This window comes from Erinaceus europaeus, chromosome 16 (assembly GCF_950295315.1).
Source record: "Erinaceus europaeus chromosome 16, mEriEur2.1, whole genome shotgun sequence".
In the NCBI taxonomy this organism is placed as follows: Eukaryota; Metazoa; Chordata; class Mammalia; order Eulipotyphla; family Erinaceidae; genus Erinaceus; species Erinaceus europaeus.
In genome coordinates, this window is record NC_080177.1 from 79,740,369 (window position 1) to 79,766,739 (window position 26,371).

Here is a 26,371-nt window from a genome sequence, read left to right on the forward strand (position 1 = left end):
GGGGGTTGTATTGTTATATGGAAAACTGGGAAATGTTATGCATGTATAAACTATTGTATTTACTGTTGACTGTAAAACATTAATTCCCCAATGAAGAAAAAATTAATTAATTAAAATAAAATTTTAAAAGAATGGGGAAGTTATCAAGGGAGGGGATTGGAGACAATGCTCTGGGAGTGGGCACTGTGTGGAATTGCACCCCTCCTGTAATCTTGTCAGTCTTTCCATTTTATACGTAAAAATTAAGAAAAAGAAAGAAAACGGGCAAATATGTGTAGGGTTTATCCATTAAGAAAGACTGTGCCTATAATATAATTGGCATGAAAAAAGGATGCATTGTACATTTGTAAGAAGATGTTTCTGGGCTGAGGAGATAGCATAATAGTTATGCAAAACCCATTTTATGCTCCAGGTATCATATACCCCACGTTCAGTCTCCAGCACCCCCATCAGCCAGAGCTGAGTAGTGCTCTGGTTAAAAAAACAAATAAATAAGATGTGTCTGCTACCAGTCTGTGCTAGCTGCCTGAGGGGCGCTCAGGACAGGTTGAGAGGGCAGCAGGAGGCTGCCGTCTTCCATGTTTTGTTTTCCCGGGACTGATTTCTCCCACATTCTCTTCCCTGCTCAGTACTGATCCTCCAGAAGGTGGAGAATGGAGATCTGAGCGACAAGGTCCTGAAGATCACCGACTTTGGCCTGGCTCGGGAGTGGCACCGGACCACCAAGATGAGTGCAGCGGGCACCTATGCTTGGATGGCGCCTGAAGTCATCCGCGCCTCCATGTTCTCCAAAGGCAGCGACGTGTGGAGGTAAAGGCGCACAGGTGCTGGCTCTGCGGTCCCTCGGCGATCCTGACTTTGTAGCCCGACACCTCACTATTTCCAAGAGCTTCCTGCTGGATTCTTTGGGTTTTTCTATGTTTACTACCAGTCATCTGCAAATAGGGAGAGTTTGACTTCTTCTCTTCCAACCTGTATCCCTTTAATGCCTTCCTCTAGCCTGACTGGTATGGCAAGAACTTGCGACAGCACGTTGACTATGGTGATAGTAGGCAGCCCTGCCTGGTCCCTGGTCTGAGGGGGAATGCTTCCAGCTTTTGCCCATTGAGTCTGATGTTGGCTGTAGATTTGCTGTACGTGAACTCCACTATCTTGAAGAATTGCCCATCTATTTCCATTTTTTGTAGTGCTTTGATTATCAAAGGGTGTTGGATTTTGTCAAAAGCTTTCTCTGCATCTATTGAGACAATCATGTGGGTTTTGTTTTTTCTTTTATTGATGGGGTGGATCACGTTGAGTGGTTTACATGTACTGAGCCAGCCTTGCATCCCTGGGATGCACCTGGTCGTGATGCAGAACCTTCTTAATACACTGCTGGATCTGGCTGGCTAGGATCCTTGAGGGATTTTGACCTCACACGTGCTTCAGGATTTGAAGAAATGAGGTTGCAGGGATTCCCAGACAGCTCAAGTAGGGTCTAAGTGAGCCCAGAGCAATGTGTACACTAATTCCCGCCTTGCCAGGGGAAAGCCTCCAGTGGCCGCATCGACCCACAATCCCTCCAGTGTTGTGGGAAGTGCCACCTCTTTCCAGCCCCTTTATCTGGTGATTACACTCTACGAAAGACCAGTGGATTCTAGGAGCACCGTGTACTATCACTCTGACCCGCAGCATGCTGGGAGTGCTCAGTGACTCCTGGATGCCTTCCTCCGGGTCATCCTGCCTGGTTCAGCAAAAGCACTATTACTGTCACACTGTATGTCCTTGAGCTGATGAGTATTTTTGTGCTGAACCTATTTTCTGGTGGGTTGGACTTTTTTTTTTTTTTTACCAGAGCACTGTTCAGCTCTGGTTTTATGGTGGTATGGGGGATTGAACCTGGGACTTTGGAGCCTCAGGCATGAGTCTGTTTGCATAACCATTATACTATCTACCCTCCACCCTGGACATTATGTTTTCTAGTCATCTCTACCTGTTGGACCATATGGAAAAAGATGATCCCAAGCAAGTCACAGTTTAGATTTACTGCCACTCTGGCAAATGAATGTCACAGTCACCAGGGCACAGAACTAAAGATTTTCCCACTGAGAGGAGGAAGAATGAGTGTCTGCAGGTGTACACCCTCATGGGCATGGAAGGGCAGCATTAGCTTGGTATATGGAAGACAGGACTATAGGTGATTCTTGTACCTCAGTCTGCAAAGATATTGCTTCCTGCTGTGTCGTAAAGTGAGCTACTGGATGTAGGTGTGTGTGTGTGTGTGTGTGTGAATAGCAGCTTTATTGAGCTATGAGTCATATGACAGAGTTCATCCTTTAAAATGCATATCAGTGATTTTTGGTAAATTTACAAAGTTGTATTACAATTTCCATGCTGTTAGAATAAAGGGAAAAGAGAGAAAGGAAGAATAAAAGAAAGGAAGGAGAGAAAGAAAGGAAGAATGAAAGAAAAGAGGAAAGAAAAGAAAATCCCACTAGGAGTGGTGGATTCATGGTGCAGGCACCTAGCCCCAGTGATAACTCTGGTCGCAATAAAAACAGTCAAAATAAATAAGTAATGATAATATAATCTGAAATTATTTTAAAGACAAGGGAATTTTTTCGTAGAAGCAAAATCTGTTTACCTGATATAACCAGCCCTCTGTCTTCTAAAGTTTTGAAAATGTGTTTGTGAAGTTTGTGTTTTTAAGAAAACGAATGTATTTTGGAGGAAGCTGCCTTTTCTCTCAGCTCACATTGTCGCGTTAGCAATAGAAATGGCCATGTAGCCCTGGCTAACGCACACTGGCTTACATACTACTGTAATATCATGATAGCCTTGTGAGAGTCATAGTGTTTGTATTTAATAGATGAGGAAAACAGCTTTTTCTTTCTTTTTTCTTAATGGAGGTAGAGAAGGCAGAGAGTGAAAGAGCCCACAGCATCCAAGCTCTCTCCAGTGCAGTGGGGGCCCAGGCTTGAACCTGGGTCTTAAAGTGTAGGAAACAGCACACTGTCCAGCTGAGCTACTTTGCTAATCCTGTACATAGAAACGTACGGAATATAACTCTGAAACCAGATGTGCCTGACACCAGAGGTTTTCCTCTGGCTGAGTATGCCTCGTGGCCTCCCTTCCCCTGTCACATTAGCACGTCTAGTTAGTCTCCCTGCATGGGGAGGGCTCTCGGGGTGCTCGACAAGGCCTCAGGAGCGGTCTCACTAAGGTTGCACTGTGACTTCTGTCGTCTTTTCTTAGCTACGGGGTGCTGCTTTGGGAACTGCTGACTGGTGAGGTGCCTTTCCGAGGAATCGATGGCTTAGCAGTCGCTTACGGAGTAGCCATGAACAAACTCGCCCTTCCCATTCCTTCTACATGCCCTGAGCCTTTTGCCAAACTCATGGAAGGTAAGTGACTGGCCTGGAGACTTTACTTTTCTACCAGAACTTGGTAGATGTTGGCCGATTCTGTAGAATCTGTTACAGTGACAGGTAATTAAGTATCATTTGCTCAAGAAGGAATCTTTTTTTTTTTTTCCTCATTTTATTTATTTATTTTTTATTATCGGATAGAGGTTGAGAGGGAAAGGAGAGAGAGACAGAGACAACTGCAGCTCTACTTCACCGTTTGTTAAGTTTGCCCCCTGTGGGCGAGGAGCAGGGTTTGAACCTGGGTCCTCCCGCACTGTAGTGTGTGTCCTTAGCCAGGCCATGGCACGTCTTCAGCCTCTTCACACTTTACGCCTCCTTGTGCGTTTCCTGCAGATTGCTGGAACCCTGACCCGCACGCCCGACCCTCTTTCACGAACATCCTGGACCAGCTGACTACCATTGAGGAGTCAGGTTTCTTTGAAATGCCCAAGGATTCCTTCCACTGCCTGCAGGATGACTGGAAGCATGAAATTCAGGAAATGTTTGACCAACTCAGGGCCAAAGAAAAGGTAATTAAAAAAAAAAAACAAGAAGAAGAACAAGGATGCACTGAACCAGGGAACCTTTTCCACAGTGGCCCCTGGTTACAATAATGGCAGTATTTTCTTTTCATACCCCGTCTCAGCTGCCATCAGAAGTGGGATCAGCATTCTTTTTGTGGGGTGTCCGAGGAATAAGGAGGGGTCCTTTGTCCAAAGCTCCCACACGTCCCAGTGGGGAGGAAGAGCACCTTTGGCATGCAGTTTCTACCAGGGTATCTCATCCTGCCCACTGCAAAGACTGTAGGGCTCTAGACAGGCTTCTGAAGGGGAGCGACTTGACATAAGGAGACTTCAGCATTCACAGGGATTATCACAACTTCCTGCCAGCTTCTCTTGGCATCAGAACCAGAAATATAGTATATAAGATAGAAATACCACGGATCTAAACTGCTTTGGCAGTTTTGGGGGGAGTTGCAAGGCTCTCGGCCTGCTAGAGCTCTGTTTTGTGGCTTTAGTGTTTCTCCCCTAAGCTGACGGACTCTACACCCTCAGGGTGTGTCTAGCCGTCAGTGTCCAACAGCAGTATTTGTGTTGTGTACACTGCAGGAGCAGGACTGGTCAGCTGTAGCGGGGTGCTCTGGCGTTGTCTGTAGACCTAGTTTCTCTCCCTCTCCCCAATCTTCCTCTCTCCCCACAGTGGAAACTTGGAAACTTGTGGTGCTGACAGCAGCTGAAACTGTTCATGCCTGTATGTATTCCCAGTTCTTCCCCTTGAAAGGTCTAGAGAGATCTTTTTACCTAGGAGTCAGGTCTCATGGGCCCCGCTACAAGCGTGCATGGCAGGTGGTGTTACTTTTCATCCAAAAGCCCAGGAGCCACGGCTGTGTCACTTGGCAGCAGAACCTTGAATTTGAGTCTTTGCAATTTCAAGGTCGTCTTCTTTCCAGTTTCGCTGTTGTTCCCCCAAAGAAAAGACTTAAAAATCAGTCTCAGAGCTTTACAAATGCATCCCCAAGTGTAGGTCTGTTTGGCCAGTCTGCAGACCCTGCAGGGGAATGTAGTGAGCTTACGAGAAGTCACGAGGGGCCCTGGAGGCAGGTGATGGACCTTAGCAACCACTGAAGAAGAGGATTAAAGGACGCTTCTTATTAGAAGGGCCATGGGGCATGCTTGTCTTCTTTAAAATCACTCAGTCACTGACTCCTGCTTACCTTTCTGTTGACTGATGAAATTATAAAGGTACCGGCCCTGAGAAAAATGAAAGTTGATTTTTGTCAATAAGTAGTTGCCAGAAAAAAAGCCTCAATCCATTCTCATAATAACTAATATTTTTATTATACTATCTCTTTCAAAAAATTTAATAGTGGTTTAATAATGATTAACAAGATTATAAGATAACAGGGATATGATTCCACATAGTTCCCACCACCAGGGTTCCGTGTCCCATTCCCTCCATTGGAAGCTTCCCTATTCTTCATCCCACTGAGAGTATGGGCCAAAGATCTTTATGGGGAGCAGAAGGTGTGGGAGGTCTGGCTTCTGTCATTGCTTCTCTACTGGGCATGGGCGTTGGCAGGTGGATCCATACTCCCAGTTTGTCTCTTATCTTTTCCTAGTGGGACAGGGCTCTGGGGAAGTGAGACTTCACTACACATTGGTAAGGTCGTCTGCCCAGGTTATTTATGTGAATTCTTATATAATCCAACATAATAGGATTATAATTATCTTACAAAATATGACCCCGTGATGTCAGTACTCAGGCTGCATTACATCTGATGTCCCTGTTAGCCATCGTACTGTGATGCTGCCCATCCCAGTGTTCATAGTTGGCCAAGTAAGGGCAAGATGGGTAGATGATAAACCTTCCCTCTGGAGGGTTCCTCTTCAGTGACCATATGTGGAAGATGTGACACCTGTTCTAAGAAGTTGTTCCCCAGTAGGTGTTTCACAAGAAGGACATGTATTTTGTCGGAGGGTCTTCCAGATACATGATGTATTCTACAAATATCTGGGTTTCCCAGATGATTACACTCCTCAGATAGTTTCACGCAGCTGTGTTGAGGTGTCTGAGGCTGGACTGGTGTCTGGGCTGGGTGGTGTTCAGGGTCCATGAGAGGAAGGGTCTTAGACCCAAATATCCCTTAGACATGAGTTTACAGGAGAAGAGCTACTATTTCACCTTGCTGTTTCATCCCTTTCTTTTTTAAATTACCTTATTTTATTTATTGGATAGAGACAGCCAAAAATCAAGAGGGAAAGGAGAGAGAGACAGAGAGACATCTGCAGCCCTGCTTCACCATTTATGAAGATTTTCCCCTACAGGTGGGGACCAGGGGCTTGAACCCGGGTCCTTGCACACTGTCGTGTGTGTGCTTAACCAGGCACACCACTGCCTGGCCCCGGATTCAGAATTCTAGATGAGACCTTGCCACACCACTATCCACCCAACTTTCAGGCTTTAGCTTTCCCAGTGGGATGGCTTAGAGGCTTGTCTTGCTCTAAGCTGACTGTGCTTAGTGCAGAGTTTCAAGTGTTTGTGGGGGGGTCAGTAGTCATGCCAGCAAAGGCTTCAGGACAGAGCCTCTCTTCTCCTCGCTGTGCCACTATGTTCCTTCCTGAGCAAGAAACTATCCTTTCAGAGAGAATATGGGTTCAGACCACATACCCTAGCAGATTCACTTGTCAGGGAGACAGATCTAGGTGACATGCCTTACGTGCCTTTTGCACAACAACCCTAGAAATAATTTTTCATTTGAATGCTATAGACAAGTCACCCAGAGGTTTCCTGGGTGGCTTGTCTATAGCAGATCTTCTCTAACTAGAACTCATTAAATTGGTTTGTTTTAAAAAAAAAAACTTATTTTATATAGTGAAAAATTATAAAACCAAGCTCATCCAAATTTTTCCTTCCTTCCTCCCTTCCTTTCTTTTTTAGATTTTATTTATCTTGTTTCAGTGAAAGTGATATGGAAAGAGAAATAAGTGAAAAACAGACAGAGAAAGAGAGAAAGATACAGAAAGGGAGACAGAGAGAGAGCACTGCTCAGCTCTAGTGTATTGTTGTGCTGGGGATTGAACCTGGGACCTCAGAGCCTCAGGCATAAAAGTCTTTTGCAGAACCATTATGTTGCCCCCTCAGCTCACGTGTGTGTGTGTGTGTGTGTGTGTGTGTGTGTGTGTGTGTAACCCAGACCTCCATTTTTCCCCAGTCATAGACAATTATAATTAACAGTCAAGGCCCCTCCCTGTCTCCAGTTTAGACTGAGCTTTATCTAGTTACAACCTCACTGACTCTCTGAGCCACCTGATGAGGCAGGTGAGACCTACACTTACCAGCGGAGCCTCCCCATCCACCGAGGACTTGATGCACGGGGCATCAGAGGAGAGCTGTCCGGGTCGGCGTGGGTAGTAGCCCCTCCACCTGGCCTCTGCGTACCGCACACCCTGCTCTTTTGTTTCTGACGGCCCCGCCCACCCTCAGGAGCTCCACACCTGGGAGGAGGAGCTGACACGCGCCGCACTCCAGCAGAAGAACCAGGAGGAGCTGCTGCGGCGCCGGGAGCAGGAGCTGGCCGAGCGGGAAATCGACATCCTGGAGCGGGAACTCAACATCATCATCCACCAGCTGTGCCAGGAGAAGCCCCGGGTGAAGAAGCGCAAGGGCAAGTTCAGGAAGAGTCGGCTGAAGCTCAAGGACGGGAACCGCATCAGCCTCCCTTCTGGTCAGTGACGGGGCCAGGCGGGAAGATCGGGCAGCAGGGCAAGGGGCTGTGGGCCCGAGACTCCTGGTCAGTGACGGGGCCAGGCGGGAAGACCAGGCAGCAGGGGCAAGGGGTTGTAGGCCCGAGACTCCTGGGGCCAGGAACTGAGCTTAGAACGTGGGGCCCTGCATTTCAGAACAGAGGTGACTGTTCAACTCCAGCTTGTGATAGTGTAGGGGGTTGAACCTGGGACTTTGGAGCCTCAGGCATGAGCATCTCTCTGCATAACCATTAAGCTGTCTACCTCTGCCCACATACCCCCCATTTTTTTTTCCAATAGAAAGACTGACCCGGTTAAAAGTGACTTCACTCTGGCCAGCAAAATAGTTCACCTGGATAGTGCACTTACTCTGCCACTGACCCAGGGCACATATATTCAGCACAGGAGCCCGTGTCCCCTCCGTGTCCCTGTCAGCCTGAGCTCACGGTCCACAGTCACAGCTGGGAACATTCTAGGCTTCTCTCATTTCAGGACCTGTCTTCCTCGAGTGGCAAAGCAGGGTGTTCTACAGAGACAGAAACTGAGAGGGAAGAAGAAGATAGGGAGAGAGAAAGAGAGGCACCTGCAGCCTTCCACTCATGAAGCTTCTCCCTTCAGGTGGGGACCCAGAGCTTGAACCCGGGTCTCTGTGCATGGTGACATGTGCTCTGTACCAGAAGTGCCACCACCCAGTCTCAACATGAAGTCTTTGAGCATTTCTTGTGTACACTAGGGAAACAAAATAGAAGAGAGAGTTCCCACTTGGGGGACTCGTGCTAGTTCAGAGACTTTGTTGGCAACAAGCAGTAACTCAGTGCCTGTGTCTGGCGCGGGAGGGGCGGCACTCAGATACCCGAGAGCTGTGTGTTGTGTCTTCCTCACGCACAGTCACCCTGGGTTGTATGTGTGTATTGAACCATCAGCCTCACCTCTTCCACTTTTTTTTTTTTTTGGGGGGGGGGTGGGGAATTAATGTTTTACAGTTGACAGTAAATACAATAGTTTGCACAAGTGTAACATTTCCCAGTTTTCCACGTAACAATACAACCCCCACTGGGTCCTCTGCCATCCTGTCCAGAACCTGAACCCTCCCCCCCCAGCCACCCCAGAGTCTTTGACTTTGGTGCAAGACACCAGCTCCAGTCCAGGTTCTGCTGAGTGTTTTCTCTTCTCATCTTGTTTTTCAGCTTCTGCCTGACCTTCACTTTCTTAGCTTCCCTTCCAGGCTTGGTTTTTATTACCCTGACCTGCCTGCATTTGGTGAGAAGCCCAAATCTCCCTGCATCAGTCCATGAGGAAATCAGACATGCACAAATATGCTGCATTAAATAGAATTTCTAATTCTTAGTATTTTAATATGCCTTTATTAGTGACTTTCAAGAGCATAGATAACAGGGCCATGGCTCCACATTGCTCCCCCATCAGAGTACTGTGTCCCCTTCCTGAACCACTTCTCCCCATCACCACCACAGTTGGGGAGTTCTGTGTGAAATAGAATTTTAAATTATTTTTCTTAATCTTGTGCTGAACTCTTTCAAATATGTAATCGCTACACCGGTAGATATCCTAGACAGTGTTACTCTGTCTCTGATGTTATTCGTCCAGATAGTGGATTCTTCCTTCTCCTCCTCTTAATACTTTTGTCTTGAGATGCCCCTTGAGCATAAAGAGGAGATTCTGAGAGAGACAGTTTCCTAGGTAGACAAGGAGCTCCCAGACCTGCCAGAGAATGTCAGCTTTGTCACATAAATATCGCTAATGCACATGTGCGTCTGTCTTTTCTGAGCAGATTTCCAGCACAAGTTCACGGTGCAGGCCTCCCCGACCATGGATAAAAGGAAGAGTCTCCTCAACAGCCGCTCCAGTCCTCCTGCAAGCCCTACCATCATCCCTCGCCTGCGAGCCATCCAGTGTGAGACTGTTTCCCAAATTAATTGGGGCCAGAACACATCAGGGGCACCTGTCCCCTGCTCTGTCCAGCCACCGACTGGCCCAGGCTTGCTCCATCCATAACTTCTGCCACCTCTCCTCGACAATGTGTCTATACATGCACATATGTACGCAAAACCTTAGCCCCCCCCCCCCTTGTCTCTCTAAAGCTGCCTCCTGTACCCTTTACCCCCAGCCACATACCAACAAAGGGGTGTGGGGGTATTGACAGCTCTTGTGGATTCCAGAGCAGTGTAGAAACTAGTGTGTGTGCTGTAGGTGCAGCTTGGTAGCCTGCTCAAGGGACCTTTGTGCTCTTCGCCATATTTGGGTATCTTTGATCTTCTTTTGTCCATACTTCCTATAGGAAACTACTTTGTCTTCCCCCTTTTGGATAGAGACAGAGGTTGAGAGAAGAAGGAGATAGAGAGGGAGACACAAAGACACCTGCTTTACCCTATGAAGCCTCCTCTTGCAAGTGAGGACTTGGGACTTGAACCCTGGCCCTTGCACATGCTAAAAATTGTACTCAACTAGGTACACCACTGTCTGGCCCCCAAAAAATACTTTTTCAAAGTGTAGAAGCCGGGGAACCTTCTTGATAGGTCAAGTCCGGACCAACTTTACTTTTACTGCAGTGCTTGTTAAGTAATAATAGTAATAATTTATACCAACCAACACATATATACACAGACAAAAATATGTGGTTATACGCATATTGTGTACGTGCCTGCTGTGTGTAAATGGGCTCGTTTCTCTAATTTAAAGATAGATTTCACTGGGAGAAAAAAAAAAAAAAAAAAAGACTAACTGGGTTTCTGGCTTTCCCTGAAAAGTGAAATCAGTGAGGCTCTCTTTCTTGTTGCCTCAGCTGATTGTCTGAAACTGAGGGCAGCTTCCACATTTTGCCAGGACTCCTCAGCTCCCCGCCATTCATGATAACACCTGAAGCTTGCTACTTCCCCCCTTGGGCTTTGGGTACTAATGTGAGAAGCAAGTTCCTCCCCTCGTCTCTGTTCTCTTCCTCTAGGTCCATTCCTTCTTTCCTCCTCTCCTGCTCCTGAACCCCTTCTCCATCTTCTTCCTTTTGAGCGTTTCCTAACTGAGATTTCTCAGTCACATCTTCCTAACTGCTGGTCTTTTTCCCTCTCCCGTCTACTCCTTCACCTGTCACCCACACCCCCCACCCAGTCTGGGGCCACACAGCTTAACAAGCTCACGTGGGCCACAGTTTGATAGTGGACTCGAGGGCAGCTAGGCCGCTCATTCATGTTGAGGACTTTGAGAGTGCTCTGTGGGTGGTGGCTGGGAGCCCCATTCTTCTGGAAGCTTCTCCCAGTCCCAGTTTTTTAAGAGACCTGATTTCTTCTCTGCAGTTCCAAAGTGTGTGTATCTGTGTATGTTTGGCGAGATACAAGCTAGTTTTTTGTTTGTTTGTTTGTTTGTTTGGGAAGGGGGGAACCTGCTTTTCTGTTTTCCAGATCCCATTGAATCTTTTTTTTTATTCATAGTGACACCAGGAGAAAACAGCAAAACCTGGGGCTGGAACTCAGTTATCCCAAAGGAGGAAGGGGAGGAGGAGGAGAAGCAGGCCCCCAAGAAGAAGGGGCGGACGTGGGGACCAGGTACACTTGGTCAGAAGGAGGTTGCCTCAGGAGACGAAGGGTAAGACCCAGATGATGAAGCTCCTCTTCTTTTCGAAGTGGTTGGGTGCACACCTTTAAAAATGTGTCTGAATTCTGTGAATCAACTTTTCTTCTGTTGTTTCACTGCTTTCTGGGAAATCAGGAACTTCTTGATCTCTCCAGAGGAGTTTTCTAGTCTCCTTGTAGGAGAAGGACTTGGCATGCCTTTCCTATAAAGAGCCCAGTATCACTGATTTTGGCTTTGTGGGCCATGCGGCCTCTTGGTGTAACTGCGTAACTTCACTGTTGTAACAGTGGCAGAGCATGGCCCGTATGTAAATGAATGGGCACGGCCCTAGTCCATGAAGACATCATAAAAAAGATAAAAACGGTTCAATTTTTTCCAACCCCTGAAGGTTATGAGCAGCTCAAGTCCTGTTTAAGTCCTGTTTGAGTTTTCTACTTAGAACAGAGTGAAGAACAGGGATTTTTTCAGAGTCCTCTTGAGTGGTGACTCCTCCCACAGTAAGGGCAGGTAAAACAATTCCTCTCCAGTTGTGCAGACAGACATAAACCCATAGCCATGGGTACTTCTTTCCTGTCCCACACATAGTACCCCTCCTGGGCAAAGTAAAGGCCTTGAATGTGCCTGTGTTCTGGCTGTGAGCTTATCGCCTTTGAACCAAATTCTCTTGAGTCCACAGACCAGTGACTCCTATCTAGTGATGAAGACTTTGAAGACTAACCCCTGATTACTGAAGTCTGAATCCTGGCTTCCCCCAGGCCTGAACTGTGTGGCCTTGCTTTCCCACTTACTACCTGGGGGTTCCCTCAGTTCCTGTCTCCAGGAATATCAGTCAGTTGATAGAGGCTTACATGAATTCATGTTTGTGAAGCACATAGTGTAGCAGCGGGCTCATGGGTAAGCATATGCAAGCATTTCCCATGATGATCTTCACATATTTTATGTGAATTCCGTTTTATCCCTGAAGAGTAAGCATAATGGGGTTGCACTCCTTCTTCCTGGAGTCAGAATCCATAATTGTGTCTTAACTGTTTCTTTCCAAAGTCTTAAACCATCCTCATCTCCCTTTCTGGTGGCTCACTTTCTTTTTTTCTTCCTTTCTTCTCTTTCTTTCTGTCTGTCTGTCTGTCTTTCTTTTTAATTTATTTATAAAATGGAAATATAGACAAGGTCATAGGATAGGAGGGGTACAACTCCACACAATTCCCATCACCAGATCTCCGTGTCCCACCCCCTCCCCTGATAGCTTTCCTATTCTTTATCCCTCTGGGAGCATGGACCCAGGGTCATTATGGGGTGCAGAAGGTGGAAGGTCTGGCTTCTGTAATTGCTTCTCTGCTGGACATGGGTGTTGACAGGTGGATCCATACTCCCAGCCTGTCTCTCTCTTTCCCTAGTGGGGCAGGGCTCTGGGGAGGCGGGGCTCCAGGATACATTGGTGGGTTTTTTTTTTTTTAATTATTTATTTATTAGATAGATATAGCCAGAAATTGAGAGGAAAGGGGGAATTAGAGATGGAGAGAGAGAGAGAGTCCTGCAACCCTGCTTTATCACTCACAAAGCTTTCCCCCTACAGGTGGAGCTGGGGGCTTGAACCTAGGTCTTTGCACATTGTAGCATGTGTGCTCAACCAGGTGTGCCACCACCCAGCCCTTCTAGTGGCTTTCCAATAAGCTTCTGAGGTTGACTGTCAGGGAAATAGATACCCTGGATCTGTGATTGGCTTTGGTAGTCCTCAAATTCTAAGCTTTCACATCTAAATTTTATTACCCCACGGAAAGTGAAAATAACAGTTTAGCTCATAAAAGATGGCCTTTAAAAAAATTTGGGGGTTGAGGGTAGGTAGCATATGGTTATACAAAGAGACTCTCATGCCTGAGCTTCCAGAGTCCCAGGTTCAGTCCCTCGCACCACAATAAGCCAGAGCTGTGCAGTGCTCTGGTGTTTCTCTCTGTATCTTTCTCTCACTGCATCTCTCTCAAAAATAAAATGAAATATTTGAAAAAAAATTTTTTGATTAAAGATTTAATAATGATTAACAACATCTTAAGATAACGGGTACAATTCCACACAGTTCCCACCACTAGAGTTCCGTGTCCCATCCCCTCTATTGGAAGCTTCCCTATTCTTTATCCCTCTGGGAGTTTGGACCAAAATTCTTTACAGGGTGCAGAAGGTGGGAGGTCTGGCTTCTGTAATTGCTTCTCCAGTGGACATGGCAAGTCGATCCATACCCCCAGCCTGTTTCTAAAAAGATGGACTCTTTGAAGCCAGACTTTGGAAATCACTGGGCGTCTTAGAATATAGAGATTTAGACATATGAGGCATGCTAACTAGATTATTATACAAGTATTCAGTGTTGAACTATCTAGGAATAGAAAGTTGCTCTGCCATGCTAAGCTCTCTAAGAATATGGAGTATTTCTTTTTATTCCTGGGCTAAAATGGGAGTTGAGAAACCTGGTCACCCTGAGCCCCTTGGTATTTCTGACATCAGTATGATTCTGAATAGAATTTACCACTGAAAAAAATTAATTAAATAAATTTTTTTTAAAAAAGAATTTACACAGGTTTCATTGGTCTCTACGGTGCTGCTTCGCTTAAAGATACTATTAACTTTTCTAGAAAACTTAACTTTGTTTCCTACTACCAAGTATTAGCTTTAGAGTCGTCTTACTCTCTTTTATAGACGTGACTTCACAAACTTTTGAAAAAATATTTGGAATATGCTACTTAATTTTAAAGAATTATATATTGGATAGAGACAGAGTGACCAGAGATAGAGTGGGAGAGAGACATGCATGTCACTGCTTCAATGCTCGCCCACTCTGGGGGCAACCAGGGGCTTGAATCTGGGTCCTTGCACATTTGTGATGTGTGCTCAACTAGGTGTACCAGCTCCTGGACACAACTACTTAGCTTTTTATGATTCTCAATTCCTATCGAAGAATTTAAAATATATATATATTATATGTAGTCTCTCCAGTGCAGTCAGCCTTGATGTCATAAATTTTTAAAAGCTTCTATATGTGATTAGTTCTGATGTTAGTCCCAGTCAGCTAGAGAAAGTATATAATGACAAAAGACTAGAGTGAATCCAGTCATGTGAAATGAATTTGTATCTTCACTCTTTTTTTTTTAATCTTCTTATTTATTCTTGTATAGAGACAGAGAGAAATTGAGAGGGGGAGAGGGAGATAGGGAGGGAGAGACACCTGCAGCCCTATTTCACCACTTGTGAAGCTCCCTCCCTGCAGGTGGAGACCAGGGGCTTGAACCTGGGTCCTTGTGCACTGTTGTGTGTGCACTTAACCAGGGGCACCACCGCCTGGCCCTGCCTCTTCACTCTTTAGAGGGCAGAAGCTTGCACTGGTCCATAGACTGGGTACCAGCAGGTGTCAGGCCACTGTGACTTTGCTGCGCTTACCCATGGTCCTTCAGCTCACATGTCGGGAGGCCCTGCACCTGGAGCAGCTCAGGCACCTGACTCAGATCCTCTAGTGGTGTGGGCTCTGCTGGCCAGATGGGGTGGGCGACTGGTGATGTAACTGCAGTCTAGCCTTGGGGTTCCGAGTGGGTGAGACTGAGCTGCATGTACCTACTGTTACCTGCTACTGACGCTCTTTATTCATTGAAGATCCCCTCAGAGACGAGAGAAAGCTAATGGTTTAAGTATCCCATCAGAGTCTCCGCATTTCCACTTGGGGTGAGTCTAACTTTCACCCTTGCATCAGATCTGTTGGTAACGACTCCCCTTCCATGTCCTTCTTCTCCCTGTGTACCACGTAGAATCAAACCTCATCATCACTAGGGCTGTGCTGATGTGTTTTGTGTTGTTTTAAACAATATCCTCGTGCACCTTGGGAAAATTCCTGTGTTAGTCTGACTTTCCTTTCTCGCTCCCAACACCTTGGATAACCTTATGATGATGATACTTGGCTGTCCTTTTGTCTTCAGCACTTGACCTGATGTTGCAAACCTGCATTTCCTTGGGTGCAGAGCTGTGCTAAGATTGATTCTCAGTAAGAAGTCCCAGGCTACGGATTGAACCTCCTGCTTATCTTGAACCCTTTCTGTATTTGGGTTGAAACCAGCCGAGACTGGAATGTTCTTTAATTTCTTAGCATTTCTGACAGCACTCAAAATGCCAGTGTCAGGTCAGGAGAAAAATTTGTTCTCCAACAAGGGCAAAGACGCTAGAAAGAGTGAGTTTTAGTTGAATGACTCTGGCCTCAAAGTGAGAGCTTCCATTGGTTATAATCTGCAAACTTCCAAAGCAGTGGGAGCCCATAGAGTCCTTAGATGAAGTCCCCTCTCGTTAGGCTTCAGAGAAGAGGCCAGTGCTTCTGGGCCTCTCACTCCCTCATCCTCTAAGGAGCTAATGGAGGTTCTTGAGATGTTATCTTCTGAGTTACACTGGCTTCCTGGTAGGAGATGACTCCAGGACTCTGGCACCCCGCTCCTGTCCATTCCTCTCTGCTCCCAGTCAAACTGGGGGGAGGGCGGCTTGGATGCAGTACTCTGTACTGCCCACAGAAGTCTGTCCCAAAGTGCACTGGGTTGCTACCCCATCGTTAATTGGTGTCTGTTTTTGACAAGAGGATGGACTTGTGTGTTGCCTACGCATGATGTGAGCTTAGAAGGAGACACTGGGAAATGATGGGGATGGAGTCGCATGGCCTGGAGTTGCTGGCTCATCTGCCTGTTGCTTGCCTGGCATGTGCAAGTCCTTGCATTACAGTGTGACTACTGTCACTGGGGTGTTGTGATTGGCATTTGATGGTTTGCTTCAAGACAGAACCAGGCAAGACCCTGGCCAGTACCGCACAGTCCTTCTACCTTCTGCCAGCCTGTCCACCAGCTCTTTCCATAGTTCTCTATCTGCATGTTAATGATGGGGATGGGGGGTGGGGTCTTGCCCAGCCTAGAGCACGTGCACTTTGGCTTGCGACATAGATGGATATTGTGAGGTCTGCTGCCCATACTCAGGTCTCTAGGGCTCTGGTGGAATTAAGCAGACAAGGAGAGACATTTTCACAGGTCGTTGGAGCAGAGGAGAGTAAGAGAATCAGCCGGTTGGAGCAGTGACCTCGTTCCCTCTTATTCAGCCTCAGGTCCCTGGTAGATGGATACAAACAATGGTCGTCCAGTGCCCCCAACCTGGGGAGAGGCCCGAGGAGCAGCCCAGCTCTGCCAGGGTTCACCAGCCTTATGGAGATAGGTAAGCCTTGGCCTGGTTTCTGTGGTTCTCTTTCCCTAACACAATGCTTAACCAACCCTCCCGGACAGATTAGGGGTCCTGGGCACTACTTCGCAGTGATTGTCACCTCTCTCACTCAACTCCAGGACCCTCACACCACTCCCTGTTTGTTTGCCTTCCTCTCATTTCACTGACATCCCCCAAGCGCTGCTATGGCAGGGAGCCTGCCTTGGGCCTCTGATCCCCCAAGGCCTTAGAGCAGTGGAGAGGGTAGAGCCTTCAATCAGTCATTTCCATCTTCTGGGTCTTGTCCCTTGCATCTTAACTTGGGGATCCACAAATGAAAGAGTGTGGTTGAAGAGAAGAAAGCTTTTCAGTATTGCCCAATGATGGGTGAACAGGAAAGGTTTTCCCTGGGTGATACTCTTCATGTATTTTCAGGGTCAAGTAGGTCATTCAATATAGTGTAGAGGATTCTGTGCCAGAGAGGAATGTTTCATGACTTAAATCTGATTTTTATTTTATTTGAGACACCAAATGGTCACTATGTCATATGTGGTACCATGAATCAGGCCTACGACCTCACAGGTGCAAAACATGCATTCTGCTGCTCAGTCACCTCCCTGGTCCCTGCAGGAAACTAGTCCTCCACGGTCAGTATGACCACAGACAGGAGACTGAGCTTGAGACAAATAACTAAAGCAGGGGAGATAACATCGTGGTTATGCAAATGACTTATACCAGAAGCTCTGAGGTCCCTAGGTTCAGTCTTCAGCACAGCTACAAGCTGGAGCTGAGCAGAGCTCTAGAATATACACGTGCGCGCGCGCGCGCGCGCACACACACACACACACACACACACACACACACACACATATTTTTCTTCTAGCCCAAAATTTCTCCCCATTTTCTATTTGTGAGTATTAGGGGTTACATGACAAAGATCAAAGCATATAGTCTCACACCACACCCATCACCAGACTCTGTGTCCCCACCTCCCACCTCCCAAAGATAACCACTGTAGTTCTCACAAAGCTTTAGAAATAGTTTGCTTGCTTCTGTTTTGTTTTTTTTCTTCCAAGTTCATGTGTTTCAGTTCTTATTTTTGCATTTAAATATTTATAAATTTTAATATATATTTTTATATTTATTACATATTACTTGTTAAGTAATTAACATTAATTGAATATTTGTAAATCCAACAGTAAAGTTTTTTTTCTTTTTTTCCTTATTTTTCTTCTTTTTTTTATTTATTTATAAAATGGAAAAACTGACAAGACCATAGGATAAGAGGTGTACAGTTCCCACCACCAGAGCTCTGTATCCCATCCCCTCCCCTGATAGCTCTGTTCTTTAGCCCTCTGGCAGTATGGACCCAGGGTCATTATGGGATGCAGAAGGTGGAAGGTCTGTCTTCTGTAATTGCTTCCCCACTGAACATGGGTATTGACAAGTCGATCCATACTCCCAGCCTGCTTTTCTCTTTCCCTAGTGGGGTGGGGCTCTGAGGAAGCGGGGTTCCAGGACACATTGGTGGGGTTGTCTGCCCAGGGAAGTCTGGTTGGTATCATGGTGTCATCTGGAACCTGGTGGCTGAAGAAGAGAGTTAACATTTAAAGTCATACAAGTTGTTGATTAATTATGAACCTAAATGCTAGAACATTGCAGATGAATATTTGGGGTCTCCATTTTGGAAATAGCTAGTAAATAAATCTATTTCAAGTATATTTCCAAAGGGCCCATGACTTTATTAGTTTTGCCTGAACCTGACATCTGATAATGCAGTTAGACCCAGGTTATTGTCTGGGGAGATGGTGTCATGGCTGGAAAAAGGACTAGAAAGCTGGATCAGGGAAGAGAGTAGCTCCCAAATATGGGAAAAGAGTATAAATATTGTTGGCTGTAAACCCCATCGATTTGATCTGGGGCCCATAGTCAGCACAGGAGCCTATGTGACCTCTACACCCCTGTAGGTCCAAACTTGATTTCTGTGGTCATCGGTAGGAACATTCCGAGTTGCACCAGTTTCAGGACCCGTGTGTCTCAGTTCTCTAGATTCCACATATGAGTGAAGCCATTCAGTAGTTGTCTTGCTGAGTGTAATCTCCTCCAGCTCCATCCATTTTGTCCCAAAGGCCACAATATCACCTTTTCTGCTTACAGAGTATAAAGTGTATATCACATTACAACTACTACTACTACTACTACTACTACTACTACTACTACTACTACTACTACTTTTTTGTAGAGCCAGGGCCTTGAGCGTGTTCGATTTCACTGCTCAAGGTCTTCCCCCCCCACCCCCCACCCTCACCGAGAATGTCAGCTCCAGCTTACACTTGTACAGGGGATTGAACCTAGGACTTTGGAGCCTCAAGCATGAGAGGCTCTTTGCATAACCATTATGCTATCTCCTCCAACACTATATCCCGGACCTTCCTTCGCCAGTCAACTATGGATGGGCATTTAGGCTGCTTCCATTCTTTGGCTATTGTGAATAATGCAGCTATGAACTTAAGGGTGTATATGCCCCTTTGAATTAGTCTTTGAGTGTCCACTGGATAAATTCTAACCAATATTCTAAGAAACTGGACTTCTTATGTTGATAGTCCCAATTCAACAGAGGAGGCAAATGATCAGAGCCCTTGTGTGCAAACAAAAGAGCAGATGCTGGCTTTAGAATGGGCACTGAGCTCCACGACGTTGCTCCCAGCGCAGTGAGGAAAGGAGAAGCCGTATGGATTCACTGCCCCGGTCTGTGTCCTGCCTCCCAGATTCTGACCCCTCTGTCCCTAACACTGAGCCAGGTTTTCTGGGGTTGGGAGGAAAAACCAGACTCCTGTTCCTGCTGCTTCATTTCTCTCTCTCTCTCTCTCTCTGTGTGTGTCTCTCTCTCCCCACAGATGATGAGGACAGTGAAGGCCCAGGGAGTGGGGAGAACCGCCTACAGCATTCACCCAACCAGTCCTACCTCTGTATCCCATTCCCTCGTGGAGAGGATGGGGATGGCCCCTCGAGTGATGGAGCCCACGAGGAGCCCACCCCGGTCAACTCAGCCACCAGTACCCCTCAGCTGACACCAACCAACAGCCTCAAGCGGGGAGGCGCCCCCCACCGCCGCTGTGAGGTGGCCCTGCTTGGCTGCGCGGCTGTCCTGGCAGCCACAGGACTAGGGTTTGACCTGTTGGAGGCCGGAAAGTGTCAGCTGCCTCCCTCTGAGGAGCCTGAGCCACCAGCCCGGGAGGAGAAGAAGAGGCGTGAGGGTCTCTTTCAGAGGGCCAGCCGTCCTCGCCGGAGCACCAGCCCCCCATCCCGGAAGCTCTTCAAGAAGGAAGAGCCTGTGCCGTTGCTCAGAGACCCCTCTGCCTCCCTGACACTCCTCTCCCTCTCCTCCATCTCTGAGTGCAACTCTACCCGCTCCCTGCTGCGTTCCGACAGTGACGAGCTCGTGGTGTACGAGATGCCCGCCAGCCCGGCCGAGGCCCCAGCCCTCGCCCCCTGCACCCACAATCCCCTTGTCAACGTCCGCGTGGAGCGCTTCAAGCTAGACCCCAAACAGTCCTTGACTCCCACCCACGTCACCCTCACGGCCCCCTCGCAGCCAAGTGGTCACCGACGGACCCCTTCTGATGGCGCCCTCAAGCCAGCCGCAGTGCGAGCCAGCAGGAGCCCCTCCGGCAACGGGATGAGTCCCAGCCCTGGGCCAGGTACGTCCTGGCCAGGCCTCAGGCCCCTTCCTGTCAGTGCCCCTTCCCCGGGGAGGGCGCCGCCACGGCAAGCTCCATGCCCCCTCCGGCTTTGCCAGTGAGGACGTGCTTTGGGGGCCATGGGCAGCTCGCCTGGTGGAGCCCACAGCTCGTGTTAACTGCGGTGTGCAAGGACGCCGTCCAGGCCCCCTGGCCCCCGTGGGCAGGAGAGAATCTTCACGACAGTGAGGCGGTGCTTGCAGTGTCTCTTTCTCTCTCCCTCTCTATCCTCCCTCTCCTGTTTCTCTCTGGCCTCTCAAATAAAAGAAAGCATCTTAAACTGTATTTAATTAGATAGGACAGAGAGAGATTGAAAGGGAAGGGGAGTAGAGAGGAAGAGAAAGAGAAGCCCTGCGTAACCACTTGTGAGGTTTTCCCCTGCAGGTGGGAACCGGGGGCTTGAACCCTGGTCCTTGCGCATGGTAACAGGTGCACTTAATTAGTGTACCACTGCCTGGCCCCCCAAAGCAAAATTTTTAAAGGAAAAAATGGCCACTGGTAATAGTGGATTTGCTTGCAGGTACTGAGCCCCAACAATAATCCTGGTGGCAACTATAAAAAAAAAATTAACACTCAGGATTGGGGACATAGCCAAATGTTATGTAAAAGGCTCTCATACCTGAGGCTTCAAGGTTGCAGATTCAGTCCCCAGCCAGAGCTGAGTAGTGCTATGGTGTTTCCTCCCCCCCCACCTCCCCTTCTCCCCCCACCTCTCAATTTCTCTCTGTCTCTATCCAAAATAAATGGATAATTATTTTTCAAGAAAGTTTTTTTTAAAAAAGTCAAAATAAAAAAAAATAAAGACATGCTCTGGGGAAGGGGGTGTCTCTGTCTCCAGTGGGTCTCCGCTGAGGAGTGAAGAAGGTGAGCAGTTTCCTTAAGATCCAGGCCTGTGGGTGAGGGCTGCCGTGGGACATGGGACCTGGGGTCTTGCTGGGCAGGAGGCAGTGCTGCTGGGTGCAGGAGGGGCTGGAGTCTAGCTCTGCCTGTACTCTGCAGGGGAGACGGAGGGAGAGGAGGGAGGAACCCTTGCCAGCACCTGGGAGGTGCTTCTGATGCACGGCTGGGCTCCTGTCTCTCATGGCAGCGTAAGTGCAGACACTCTTGAGGCCGACTTCTCCTGAGCCTCACACCGTCATTCCTCCTCCCTGACTCAGGCCCGACTGCCCACGCAGAGATGTGTCCCTTTCTCCAGGGAGTGGCGGTGCTGGTGACGTGGCTTGGGCCCGCGGTCGCCACCTGATGCCTGAGGTGCCCGGGCACGCACACTCCCGTCCCAGGTTGTTCCCACTGCTGCCTCTTGCTCCCAACACCTGGATCTGACCAGGCAAGTGCTTCTCAGCCAGGAGAAGAGGGGAGCAGTGCTGAGAGCTGCACTGGAATTTTGAATGAGAAATGGAAATTACCTTTCAGCTTTGCTCATCTTGAGATCTCCTTTAGAAGATTTTGTTTCAATTTATCATTGGAAAAAGCAGATAGAGTTTGAGAGGGAGAGAGAGAAACAGAGAGTCCGACCTGCAGCCTTACTTCACCACTCGTGAAGCTTTCCCTGCAGGTGGGGACCAGGGGCTTGAACCCAGGTCCCTGCGCGCGGTAATGTGTGCACTTAACCAGGCGCACCACCTCCTGGCCCCATGTTGATTTCTCTGTGCTCAGATGTGTGGCTCCTTTGGGGATAAAGACCCTGTCAGACATCTTTCAATTCCTGAGTTCTGTTCTTGTCACATGTTCATCAAATAAAAGAACCACGAGTGAACAGATATTTCCTCAAGTTATTTGGTTACAGTTGTGACCCCTGTATGTATTACTGTCATGATTATCATTGTCGTTGTTACTGTCACCGTCACCAGATAACTAGGACTGTGTGTCGTCTTCTGTTGCATCCCCAGAACCTCCTAACACACTGCATGGTGCACACAAGTGCTCACTAAGTATTTGTTCCTGTGCAGCTTGAGAGGTGGTGCTGTGGGGAAAGTGGGGACTGTCAAGCGTGAGGTCCCGTGTCCAGGCCCCGGCGCTGCCTGCGCCGCAGCGATGCTCTCGCTCACATGTTCTCTCTTCCTCTCTTACTAAGAAACAAATAACTGAGTCTTTTCAAAAAAAAAAAAAATACTGTCTTCATTGGATAAAGACAGCCAGAAATCAAGAGAAAGGGGGAGATAGAAAGGGAGAGAGACACCTTCAGACCTGCTTCACCACTCGTGAAGCTTTCCTCTTGCAGGTGGGGACTGGGGGCTTGAACCAGGTCCTTGAACACTGTAATGTGAGCGCTCCACCAGGTGCGCCCCCCCCCAGCCCCAGTAAATGAGTCATATACACATACATAAACATATACACATACACAAACATATACACATACACAAACATATACACATACATAAACATATACACATGCACAAACATACACACACATACATATACACATACATGTACATATACACATACATAAACATACACATACACAAACATATACATCTGTGTGTATAATGAGGCTGGGTGGTGGCTCACTTGGTGGAGTGCTCACATTATGTTGCACAGGGACCAAGGTTCAAGCCCCTGGTCCCTACCTGCTAGTGGGAAGCTTCACCAGCCATGAAACAGTGTCTCTCTCTCTCTCTCTCTCTCCTTCTCTCTCTCCCTCTCCTTCTCTCTCTCTCTCTCCCTCCCCTCCCTCTCCCTCTCCCTCTCTCTCCTTCTCTCTCCCCAAAATAAAATAATTTTTAAAAATTTGTCCATCTTATCCCAAGTAAGTTAGAAACATGACAAGGTGGGAAGGGAGCAGCGTCTGTCTGTCTGTCTCTGAAATGCAGAGCCATGATCTGATGCCTCTCCCTTTGTGTCTTTGACCAGGACTGTTGAAAACCCCTAGCCCCAGCAGAGACCCAGGTGAATTCCCCCGTCTTCCTGACCCCAACGTGGTCTTCCCGCCTACCCCAAGGCGCTGGAACACGCAGCAGCAAGACTCGGCCTTGGAGAGACCCAAGACCCTGGAGTTTCTGCCTCGGCCCCGGCCTTCTGCCAACCGGCACCGGCTGGACCCTTGGTGGTTCGTGTCCCCCAGCCACGCCCGTAGCGCCTCCCCAGCCAATAGCTCCAGCACGGAAACGCCCAGCAACCTGGACTCCTGCTTTGCCAGCAGCAGCAGCACTGTGGAGGAGCGGCCTGGACTCCCAGCCCTGCTCCCGTTCCAGGTGGGGCCGCTGCCCCCCGCCGAGCGGACGCTTCTGGACCTGGACGCGGAGGGCCAGAGTCAGGACAGCACCATGCCGCTGTGCCGAGCTGAGCTGAACACTCACAGGCCTGCCCCTTATGAGATCCAGCAAGAGTTCTGGTCTTAGCATGAGAGGGGTTGGGGACAGGTGAGGGGGAAACAGGAGGAGATGGGGGAGCTGGCTGGCACAGCCCTTTCTCAGAGTTGGGACCCCCTGAGACCCAGCCCTACTTCTTGCACTGATAATGCACTTTGAAGATGCAAGGGGATGGAAGCAGAGCCACTTCCGAGGACCTCCTGCCTGCAGGGCCTGTCTGCTGGAAGAGCTGCGGCTGTCAGCTCTGGCTGTGTGAGGAGGATGGGTGCGTGCATGTCCCCTGCCCTCCACGGCCTTCCTCGCCTTTAAGAGGGTGACCTGCTAAGTCACTCAGCCAAATCTCCCTGCTGCTTCCTCTCCTCGGCCCCCTGGGTCTGCTTAGAGCCTGTCTGGGCCTCTGTTAGCTGTCAGCTCAGCCTTCCCAAACACCAGTATTGGATGTTCTGTGATTGATTTTCCTCCTTTCCCTGACGCCCGTGAATCAGAATCCCACTTGGGGGTGTGAGATGAGCTTTTCTGTACCCCAGGTCCATTCACACCAGTTGGAGGGCTGAAGACCAGGCACCCCAGTGTGGAACACAGCATTCCATAGGCCTGGTCCCTCCCTGCTCGACCAGGCACCCGCTTCCCTGAGTGGATTGGCATGAGAGTACCTGTCTCGTGAGAACTAGGGGAGGGGAAGGAGTTAGGAAAAAACACAGCCCGATGGCAGTGAAGAGGAACTGAGTCTGGGGGGGGGGTATGCAATATTCAAAATTCAAGAATAGAGACCAGCGCCTGTTGAAGGCACCTGGGCCTACACAAGAGCAAACCCAATTCCGGTAGGAACACTCGCTCATCTCAGCACAGCTTCTTGGGAGACTCACTTGCTGGTGGTGCCAGTCCTGAAGCCAGTGTCAAAGTTCCTGTGTTGTCCCTTTCATGGTCTGGTCCCTGTGTGTTAGTCCCTTCCCTTGGCCTTCCCTCCAGCCCCTGGGATGAGTGGACTTTGGGGTATGTTTGGTTGGTGGCTATCTCTGTACTGTACCAGAACAGCTTACGGGGTGTGGCCTGAACGCTGAGCCCTGGGGCTGTGAGAGTCCCTCCTCAGCCAGGCTGTCCCCTCTGTGATGCCCTCGAAATAAAAAGGAGCCATTTTTAGTACCGTTTGTGATTGGATGTGGGGAGGTGACGGTGTGTATAAGGTGGTGCCTCATTCGGCGCTGGTGTTGAGCCCCACGCACCGGGGACTGACCCAGGCAGCTGCCCCTGTCTGTGCTCGGCAGTGGACCGTGAGTGGGTCAGAAGTCCAGCAGAGGCCAACCCTGGCTTGGCTCCAAGTTGCTTCCTTGACTTGAGTGTTGAGCTTCCCTGGAGCGTTGAGTCTTCTCTGTTCTGTTTACTCCGAGGCGACCCGTGTCAAGTGTGGACGGTAGTCTTGTAGGGTCATGTTTGTCTTCCCCCAGGACTCCTGGAAGCTGCCCAGTCTTTTCCACCAGAGAGTGTATCTCTGGAGATTCAGGCGGGAGCAGGGGTGACTGCTGCACGCGCCTTGTGTTTGCTGCCTGGGTGCCCAGCTGGGGACTGGTGAATCACTGCGCTCCGCACGACTAACTGTGACGTAACGGATGAACTTGGTTTTCAAACTGGTCCTTTCTGAGCCCACCAGCTCTTTAATTGAGGGTCCCACTGCAGAGAGGCGCTTTGTTCCCCCAAGCTTCTGTTACTCCCGTTCATCTCACCCTTTGTTCAGAGAAGACAGCATGTGAGAGATTTAATTTTGCTCTTAACGTCCTTTAGTTACCAGAGGGACTCGGTGGTGGTGGTGGTGGTGGTGGTGGTGGTGGATGATTCTCTCTTACATGATTTTTTTTTTCATTAGATTTTATTGACTACTAACGAGGGAGAGAGAACCACAGTGTCACAGGGATCAACTTTGGGACCTTTTGCTTAAAAGTTCATGCTCTAGTCACCTTCCAGATCAACTCATCTTACACTCAGACAACTCAGGACGGTGCTAATCTTTTCCCCTGACCTTAACAAAATGTCATCACTTTCCATCTCATGCTCACTGACAAAGCAGAGGAATTGGTTTTTTAAAAAAGGCAGGTTCCAGCAAAGAGGTTGAAAAGCTGCTCTCCGAGCCGATTGCCGAGTCAGGCACGAGGCCCGGAGGCCTGGACAGGTGGGCTTCTGCTCCAGTTCTGCTTCTGTTGTCTGACCTCGGGCTCCTGTCTGAGCCCTTCTCAGATTTCCTTGCCGCACAAGCCGTCGCCACCTGCTTCCCTCGAAGGGCCGGTGGGAATAGCTAGCTGAGCCGCCAGCTAGAAAGTGACTGGCCCTCACCACCTCTGCCTCCCGGGCAGGGCCGTCTCTTTCTCCCCTGGCTGCTGGCAGAGGAGCGAGTCGGGATTGGCCGAGTGTGACTAGGGACGCAGGGTGGCGTACCTCCTTGTCTTCTGCTCTCCTGTCGCACCTGGTGTCTGCCCGCGGCCTCCTCGGGTCCCCCACTTGACTTTTCAGGCTCCTCATGTACCATTAATGTCTCACAGAGGACAGGTGGGGACACGAGAGGCAGTTTCTGAATCATGATATGGGGGCCTCTGGTTTCTTGGAGTGCTTTTTTTTTTTTTTTTTGATTGTATTTATTTATTTATTTATTTATTCTTGGGCATAGACAGAAGCAGACAGGAGGGGGAGAGAAAGACACCTGCAGCCCTGTTTCCCCACTTGTGAAGCTTTCCCCCTGCAAGTAGGGACCAGGGGCTTGAACCCGGGTCCTTGCGCACTATAAGGTATGCCCTTCACCAGGTGCGCCATCGCCTGGCCCCTCTTGGAGTCTTCTCCAGAGTGATTTGTTTAGAGACTTGGATCAGGCCCACTCGGAAAAGTCTCCAGCGGTATGGGGTTCAGGGGGGAGGGTGCACACA

General features: G+C 48.7%; 1 protein-coding gene across 2 annotated transcripts in view; it reads left to right on the forward strand.

Annotated features, from left to right (window-relative positions):
* Positions 1-24,602, forward strand: part of MAP3K9 (mitogen-activated protein kinase kinase kinase 9) — a 63,364-nt gene extending 38,762 nt beyond the window's left edge. Inside the window, exons 3-12 of one of the 2 annotated variants that reach the window (XM_060175541.1) lie at positions 630-810; positions 3,235-3,383; positions 3,741-3,916; positions 7,371-7,611; positions 9,420-9,542; positions 11,071-11,224; positions 14,846-14,914; positions 16,317-16,429; positions 19,312-20,115; positions 23,005-24,602. In XM_060175541.1, the coding sequence (XP_060031524.1) occupies positions 630-810; positions 3,235-3,383; positions 3,741-3,916; positions 7,371-7,611; positions 9,420-9,542; positions 11,071-11,224; positions 14,846-14,914; positions 16,317-16,429; positions 19,312-20,115; positions 23,005-23,492 (2,498 nt within the window). In that variant the 3' untranslated portion in view covers positions 23,493-24,602. The remainder of the gene's footprint in view (positions 1-629; positions 811-3,234; positions 3,384-3,740; positions 3,917-7,370; positions 7,612-9,419; positions 9,543-11,070; positions 11,225-14,845; positions 14,915-16,316; positions 16,430-19,311; positions 20,116-23,004) is intronic. The other variant, XM_060175542.1, reaches the window with a different exon arrangement.
* Positions 24,603-26,371: the final 1,769 nt, after the last annotated feature.